At 36.1% G+C, this 9,226-nt stretch overlaps 1 protein-coding gene across 1 annotated transcript; it reads right to left on the bottom strand.

Annotated features, from left to right (window-relative positions):
* Nucleotides 1-5,787: 5,787 nt before the first annotated feature.
* On the bottom strand, nt 5,788-8,619 carry LOC127083830 (E3 ubiquitin-protein ligase WAV3). Its single transcript, XM_051024167.1, has 2 exons — nt 8,097-8,619; nt 5,788-7,989 (listed from the first exon to the last, which is right to left on the bottom strand). Exons 1-2 carry the CDS (start codon nt 8,442-8,444, stop codon nt 6,040-6,042), a joined length of 2,298 nt encoding a protein of 765 aa, XP_050880124.1. The 5' UTR covers nt 8,445-8,619; the 3' UTR covers nt 5,788-6,039.
* Between the last annotated feature and the right edge of the window lie 607 nt (nt 8,620-9,226).

Below are 9,226 nucleotides of genomic sequence, written 5' to 3'. Positions count from 1 at the left end.
AGGAGATTTCAAGACCAAGTTATTCTGGATGTCGAAAAGTTCTAAGGCTCCATCTTTCATAACCACTGAGAACCCATTTTTGACTAGTTGTCTAACATTTAGCAAATTGCACTTCGTTCGAGGGACATAAAGTACATCTTTGATCAAGGCTTTCACTTCATTACTCCTTTAAATAACTATGTTGTAAGTACCTTCAGCTTGGAATGAGCTATTATCAGCAAGTTTGACCTTGCTCTTCTTCAACTAGTCAAAATCTACTAACCATACTTTTTGACCAGTCATGTGATTCGATCAGCCTGAGTCGAGGAACCAGATCTTGGATTCAACATAGTCATTTGCAACTGCAACCATAGCCATCATATCATAAAAATCATTTGAATCTTAATGTGAAAGGTTCGTTCCTTCGTCCTTTCCTTTTTTCGATCCCTTGTCTTTCATGTACCAACAATGTTTGGCCAAGTGACCCCATTTTTCACAGTTATAGCATTACCCACATTTTTTCTCTTTTTTGTCTTTCTGAAAGGAATTTCCTTCTCCTCTTTTCGAATATTCAGAAGCTTTATCATCGACCTTATTCTTGTGAGGATTCAACCAAGAATTCTTACCTTGAGTCTTGTCAATTTTTCCTTTGAACTTGTCGGAACCATCATTCTTCTTCCATGACTGAGCTTGTAGTGCTTGTATCGAGTCTTGAACTCCTTTCCTTTCGACAATCCTAATCTCATGCACTTCAACAAACCAACCAAATCTATCAGTTTTAGGGTTTCAAGATTGTTGTATTCTTGAATAGCTATGATAACATGATCAAAATGAGAGGTCAATGTATGCATTACCTTCTCAATTATCATCTTATTAGTTAGGGTTTCACAACAACCCTTCATGAGATGGACGGGTTTCTTTACCTTCGATACATAGCCTACAATATTTTCGTCTTCTCCCATCAACAATAATTCATATTATCGTCACAAAGTTTGCAACTTGATAACCTTGACTTTCTCACCTCCTTCATAGTACTTGACAAGAATATCCCATGCCTCCTTCTTTGATTCAGCATGAGCGATTCTTTTGAAATTATCTGCATTAATCGTCGATTGGATGTAAAACTCCGCCTTGCAGTCCTTCTTCTTGGCATCCTTGTGAGAGGATCTCTATGAATCAGTTGCATCTTGACCAACCACAAGAACACCATTAGTAACCACTTCTAAGGTTTCATGAAAGCCAAATAGAGATTGCATCTATTTTCTCCATCGAACCCAATTCTTGCCGTCAAGAGTTGGAAGGGATTTGGTTAATTTTCGTTTCCATTCATATTTACAGCGATTGATCAACAACAACCCACAATCCGGAAACATGGTCTCTAACATGCGATTCTTGAAAACACAATCAAGAATCTAACCGGAGCTCTAGATACGAATTTGTTAGTGTGTGAGGCACTTTTAGTGAGGAGAGAAAGAGAGAATAAAGAAATAAGGATTGCATTATTAAATTAAATGATAATACTGAATTATAAAGTATCTATTTATATACACCTAAGTGACTTGACTACTAAGTAAAATAACAAACTAAGTAGCAAACCCTAAACTCTAATTAGCTTTAGGCTTGGGCCACATAACTCAACTTGGATTATATCTAATATCTCAACAAGATTGAGTTTTGATTTACTTCCGATTTTATTCAATATTTTTTCAATTTTAATTCTTCCAAAAGTATGTTAAAGTTTTCTTTAGAACAAAAATCATTTTAATCTAAATCAGTTTGGAAAAAGATTTGATTAAATCATATATTTATTTGGATAAGATCTTAATTTAATATGGTTTAAACAAGAGATTTGGATTTGCATTTATTACAAGACTTGGTTTTGCACTTAATAAGAAGATCTCTATTAAAGACTATTGGAATTCCTATTTATGTCAAGTAAAGACAGTATTGGATTTAATTTAATGAAGATTCAGAATTGGCTATATGCAGAGATGCAGAAAGCAAGATGTCAAGCACAACGTCCTAGACATCCTGTCGTTGGTTGTTTGCTTGGGCGCAAGATAAATTGAAGTATATCTCTTCCTTCTAAGATTTTTTTCCTTTTTGTTCTGTCAGAGATATAAGTGTGTTAGCACATGTTTGGATTTGGAAAAAAAATCTATTTTTAGCAAGATTGCATTTGACATTCTTATTTGTTCAAGATTTATATCAACCAAGGATCTCAATTATCATAATAAAGATTTGATTGATAAAGTTCATTTGGGGAAGGTTTAATCTCAAATAAATTCAGATAAACTCAAAGAAATTCATATTTGATCAATCAAGATTTGCAATCAACCATTATTGAAGATCGATCCCTTGTACTTTTGAGATTCCAGCCGCAGTCAAGACCTAAATCCTAATGGGATTTCTATATGGATCATTATGACTATATAAGGAGGCAATCTCCTTTGTAAAGACTCGGAAATTCAGAGAAAATATCTACTTTATAGGAGAGTTTTAGTTAAGTCTAGTTTTTGTTTTGTAATACTTTATTCTTGAGTCTTATTAATCTGTTAAGGAATGGAGTATTTGAATTGTAATTTCATATCGTCATTCTTATACTTATGAAATTGTCCAAACACTTGGGAGAGTATTTGAGTGAAAGTGAGAGGTGTCTCAGATTTAGGGAGAGTCTGATCGAATCTTCAAGGATAGTATTATGAAAGCGACATTAGACGAAGTTATTTCAGATAAGACCAATTGTACTTCTGACTATTAGGAATGAAGTTCTTTCTATAGGGAGTCCTGAATAAAAATTCACGGGTAGTATCAGGAAAAGAGACTTCTAACTATGAGGGTTCAACTAAGTCTAATTTGTACTTTTGACTATTAAAAGTGAATTTCCTTTCATTGGGTTAACGTTCTTCAGACGTATGTGATTTTGCACTGAACTGTGTTACCAATTCTTGTGTTATTTATATTTCAATTTCATTTTGTTTGTTATGCAGTTAACTTGTCATACACATTGTCTCAAACATTGTGTCTAACATTTTTCCATTAGAAGAACATAATTTAAAAAAGTTTGAAAGACTTGTATGAGTGTGTGCATGTGTGTGTGTGTGTCTGCGTGTGCGCGGTGTAAGTGCGGGAGTGTGTGTGTGTGTGTGTGTGTGTGTGTGTGTGTGTGTGTGTGTGTGTGTGTGTGTGTGTGTGTTGTGTGTGTGTGTGTGTGTGTTCATCGCCTTAGTAGTGCAAGACTTACTCTTGCTTCATTTACATTTCATTGATCAAACTACAAGATAAATCACCAATTGTAAGATCAAGCAAGTTTTCTCAACTTTGCGACTTCAATTCCTTATTGGTTTAACTTTGATTAGCTCTTTCAACTGAAATATTGAACCCTTTATCTCGTGTTTGCTTCTTAACTTATGATGTTTATGGTCCATTCTTTTATCAGTTGTTATCATTAAAATATGAGACATTACATGCACAACACATTGAACCATAAATAAGACACAACATCATAAATTAGTGTGAAATTTAGTTTATTTGGTACACACTAAGCCATATTTGACTTATGCAGTAAGTGTAGTGAGTCAGTTAATGTGTGACCTAATAGCAAGGCATTTACAAGTTGTTGATTGAATTTTACTATATCTCAAAGCCACTTCGAGAAAAGGTCTCTTGTACAAAAGAGGTGGAAATCTAACTACGGAGGAATACTTATGTTGATTATGCATATTCAATAAAAGATTGAAGGTTTATTTCTGGTTGTTGTACTTTTTTGTGCGAAAGTCTTGTTACTCGGAGAAGTAAGAAACATAGTGTAGTGACTCGATCATGTGATAAAGCAGTATGTAGAGCTATGACACTAGAAATTATTGAACTATTGTGGGTGAAATATAAACTATAAGATCTGAATATATATTGTGAAGTCATATAAAGTTTTTTATAGAAACAAATCGACTATTAGTTCGTATTAAACATATTCATGTTCAACCCTGACAAAACAAAACACATCGAGATGGACCGGCATTTTATCAAAGAAAAGTTGAAAAATAAAAGATAACTATATTTAGATTTGGATTGTCTTTGGTGTTAACTTCATTAGAGAAAATAAAGTGCACATCATTACCCTTGATTCTTTTTAATAGCATTTTTACTGTAATTAATGAAAAAAAGGGAAGGATGTGATTTTACTGCACAAAATCTTTCCCGGAGATAAAAGTACTCCTCTATATCTTACATTTCTATAGTTAAGGATGTGTTAACAAAAGTTTACCAACCGAACTATTCATCCAATTTATTTATAATCATTGATATTCAGTTACCAATTTGAAGAGAAGTGTTGAAGTTATTTTATCTTTAGTTAGTTTTTATCGTAAAAAATTAATTTTTTTGAAATAAATTAAATTATTAGATCATTGATAATATATCAATAGAAAAAGATATTATTAATAATAAACAGAAAATTTGGCTTGTTTTCCTTTATTTTCTGTTCAATAGAGGTTTTTTTTTTACAATAGAAGTGAAAAAAAATTACTCGCATTTTATTTTGGAGTAATAGACATGCCAAATGACATAATAACAAGCATGCCCCCTCAATGATGTCTATACCAACGTTGTTGTTTTAGTGGTAGCTAGCTAAGTAAGGTTGATAGTAATTACTACTACTACTACACTAGCAAGAATAAAACCAAAACAAGCAGGCCCTGGCAATAACTGAAAGGCTAGATAGTGATGGATTTAGACAAGTGAGAAACTTATAGGGCTCCACGACTCTGGTCTCTACTTAAGATCCTATTTTGGAGCAAACTAGCATAAATTGCCCCCCTCAATCTCTTGTTTATTTTCACAAAGTAGCTGGAATTTGTTGTCAAATAGAGGAAAAGATAAGCTTGCTGATTGCGATTGTGATTGAGGAGTGCTTTCAATGTTACATGTAGTTGGCCTTTTGTATTTATCAACAACTTCTAACCTTGACTTAACCCTCATTCATATCTGTCTAAAGGTGTTGGTAATTTGAGACTTTGCACCTATCATTCCTTTCAGGTAGATGACAAAATATCTCATCAACATATCATGACACAAAGATAATAGGTGATTACATGAAAAATAATTGTGATGACATAACTTTTTGAGATATCGAAGGAAAAACATCAAAGTAATTGGATAAAGGAAAACTTATGACTATCTAAATTATACCGAAATAGTATGTAAGATAAGTTGCAACTATAAGTGATTAAGAATCTCTTTGAATAAACTGTATATTTGCATCTTTTTTATTCTATAGGTAAGATTAGTCTCGTTTAACCAAATATTTGGACTCGAGTGATAAACGAATTTCTGCTACACGAAATGGAGATTTAAAAAATACTGAGTTCGATTTCCAATAAAAATAATGTTTATCCAATATCATGATCACTGAGATCTAGATTTTTAGGGCATTCTAACATTTTGGGGTCCCTTCCACATTGTTAAGGTAAGGTATTTCCAAAAAAAGATACTACTACTCCAAAAGAAAAAGCATCAAGTTGCCATGGAGAATGCAATCATTCATTCATCATTGGGCTCTATCATGTATTGTATTTCATCCAAAAGATCATGTTAAACCCATCCTTATTCCACACCTTAATTATTAGCCCACACATATTATCCACTACATAAAACCACAGCCAAAATCCTCAAGAAATTGACATAAAAGGAAAATCATATTTAAAAAGGAGAAGAAAAACAGCTATAAAAACAAAAACAAAATCCCCATGTCAACGTAGGTTTTGAGTTGTAAAGGATTTTGTGTATATCAGAATCTCATGGACTATGATCTTCAAAAGGAAATAATTAAAATTGATAACAATATATATAAAAGAGAAGACAAAAAGATATGATCAACAACCAATCAAATTCTCCCATTTTAAAGTGGGCCATACACTCCCATCTTCTTATGCACAAAGGGCCGCGCCGTTTGCTACCACTTTGTCTCCATTTCCATTCCCAATTGTTTTCTTCCCCTCAAATTTACATAATTTTCAAAATTAAAGAAAGAAAATAAATTTGTTAAACCAAAAAAAAAAAAAATTAAAACCTAGCATTTTCGAAGCCGTGTAAATCGCTGACTTTATTCAAAGACTTCTTGACCATAGCCATCTTAGCCAGCATCTCAGCCGCTCTCCAAGCCGATGTAGGTGTAAGCGGCTCACCATTTTCATCCACCATATTATTATTCATATCTCTCTCAACTCCTCTTCTTCTTTGCATCACTTGTTGCTGCTGAGCCTCAACATGAACCTGTTCTTGCTGTCTCCTCCAATGAAGCTCTGCAAGCTCCGCTTCCAAGCCGCGCACGTACTGTTCAGCCGAAACCGAGCCAGATTGAATCAAAAGCGCACGAGCCGAAGATAGTAAATGATGAGCGCTGGTGTAGTCACTGTTATGATCTAGAAGCCTCCTTGACTCAGCTATGGCTCGCGTAGTTATGAACAGGTTCCTCAGCCTTTCGATCCTGGTTTGTGATGATCGTAGTACCGTCTGAGACTGGTTCTGATGTAGCTGCACTGTAAGTCCCTGTTCTCTACCGTATACTATCTCTTGACTTGCGGGGTCCTTATAAAGACACCGTACCGTCATCATATGGTGGGTCCCCGCACCCAAAACTGAAGCTGGAACTCTCATCTCAACCAATAGCTCTCTTTCTTCTTCAGCGTATAAATCGCCGAGCCGTACGGCTCCTAAGCTCAGTAGCGTCGGCCTTCCGCTGCAGGAATAGATAGCACTAATTTCGGCCCGTGCTGAATCAGACTGAAAGCCCAATTGAATTCTCAAGTCCTGAACTACAACACTCAAAAGCCCACCGATACATTTGGCAAAAGCATCCTCCCCCGGTTCGTGGCTGTAACCGGTTTTACTACCAAACCCAAATGCGTGAACCGGTATTTCAATGTGAGCGAACCGGGTCGAAGATGCGTGGCTCCATGTCTTCCGTTGATTTTGTTTGTTACTGTTATGAACCTTTTCATCTTGACCGTCGGATAATAGCATGACGCTAGCAACCGGGTTTCTTTCTCTACGATCTTCCAATACTCTTGTTGCTTTCCTCAAAGCCTCACCCAAACTGTTTCCTTCACCGGTGACAAGCCGGTCGATGATGCGCCGGGCCATACGCTGACCTTGAGCCGTCATTCTTCTCAATGGTAAGAGTCGTTTGGAAATAGCGGAAAAAGCCACAATCGAAAGCCTATCAGCTGGTCCTAGAGAGGAAATAACCAAACGCATCGCGCGCTTTAGCATGTGAAGCTTTGCACTGCTCATGCTTCCACCAACATCTAGCACCGTAACGAGATCTATCGGCGCTCGCCGTGAGGGATCCAGAGTGCTGCTTCCGCCGCGGAGCGGCGGTGGTGCTTTCACTTTTAAAACCAAAGCGTATGTTTCGTGTGTTCGGGAAACTGATACGACTGCACACTCTGGCATTAACTTCACCTGAACAGTTCTTGAATCTCCGTCAGCGGATTGTATATCGTCTGAGTAAGATTTGTTAGACGAAGTAGATTTCGTGTTAACGAAAAATCCTTGAAACTCACCGTTGTCATCCTCTTCGTCTTCTTCGTTTTCATCAACTTCAGGAATAGTGATAATCCTTCCACCACCGGCGTTAGCAGAAAGGAGAGGCTCATCATCGTCGTAAGATCTCGTTGATTCAGATAGCTTTGGTGGTTGAAGTTGTTGTTGTTGCTGAGACTGATTCAAGTTCTTGGTTCTGAAAACCGGAGAAGGATTTTCCGTTTGTTTTGAATCACGTGCATTGGAATTATCATCGGTTGTATGAGACTGTGGAGCAGCGAGATTCTTGTGCGCCGCTAGCAGCGGAACGTCTTTCCATGTGGCGTTACAGACGGGGCAAACGAGAGTAGCATGGTTGCGCACATGTGCTGCGATGCACGGGAAATGAAAAGCATGTGCACATTCTGCCGTGTAAATCGCCATTCCCTGTCCCGTTTTCACACTATTCAAACAGATTCCGCAGCTACTCTGATTTCAAAAAATCAAATCAAAAATCAATATCATTCATTGTTTGGAATTGGATCTCATCAAATTTTAAATAAAAAAAGAATATGAATGAAAAGTATTATCTATACCCTGAATTTGAAGCTGTTTTTGAAGAGAGATAACTTCAAAGGTGAGCGAGGAGAATTTGGATTCGATACTGAGTTTGCTTTAGGAGATTTAGTTGCCCTTGGAATGTTGGTTTTGCTTTGAAATCTGGGGCTATCATTTGTTTGAGAAGCTGCTTCAGTTATTGTACGACATCGCAGACTTGGACTTGAAGCTGGTTGAGATTGATTCAACCGTGGAGTGCCTCCGGAAAGAAAACTCAACCGAGCACAGCTTCTCGGGCTTGGGCTTGGGCTTCGGTTCTTCTTGTTATCTGATATAGTAGATTCAGGGTCTCGTGTACAAAAGGCTCTCCTCCATCCAGTACCCATTTTCACTCACCAAAAGTTGCTACACTTTTATCCTTGATAAGAGGAAGATATGAGAAAGATAAGTTTTGTTTGTTTTGGCTTTTTGAGAAAAGCAAAAAGATCTCAACAATTAAAAGCCTCGAGAGAGAGAGTCTGTTCTATCTATCCTTCTCTTTCTCTCTACCTGGCTGTTTCTATTTATATATATATTTCTTCTTGGTTTTGTTAATACTGTTGTGAAAATAATTAACTACTTTAATTAAACAGGTTTTTACCTAATTATGTAAACTGGTCAACGCCTCCACGTTTAATTAATCATTAATCATTTCAATTATTTTATAATAATTATGTGAGCAATTAAATATGGATCACCGATCAAGTTGATCTTTGTGATGATAATAACCGAACAAACTGCTATATATATGCAGAACCCATGCACATTGCACACCAACTCTATTTAATTTTTATTATATTAATTATTGGCGGTTTGATTCGTCACATCATGTTCGCGATTATTCAAAAAAACACATTACACACTGCTTATTTACAACAATTGGGACCACTAAGTAGGGTTAGTCACTAGCAACATATGTAAACTCGTGGTGTTTGGTTGTTTGTTACTATACAGTAATGTAACAACCATGTATGTACTAATCAAATATTTTTACGTGACATTAACCTGGGATTACAGTAATGTAATTTTTGTACAGTAAAAACCTATAGCTATGTGTCAGTTATAGAGCTAAAATTTGAAACTAGACTGGTACTATTTCATGCATGTCACACTGTAGTATTTAAATAAA

Source organism: Lathyrus oleraceus, chromosome 5, assembly GCF_024323335.1.
Source record: "Lathyrus oleraceus cultivar Zhongwan6 chromosome 5, CAAS_Psat_ZW6_1.0, whole genome shotgun sequence".
NCBI lineage: Eukaryota > Viridiplantae > Streptophyta > Magnoliopsida > Fabales > Fabaceae > Lathyrus > Lathyrus oleraceus.
Note: the sequence above shows the minus strand (reverse complement) of the source record. Positions and strands in the feature narration are given on the sequence as shown.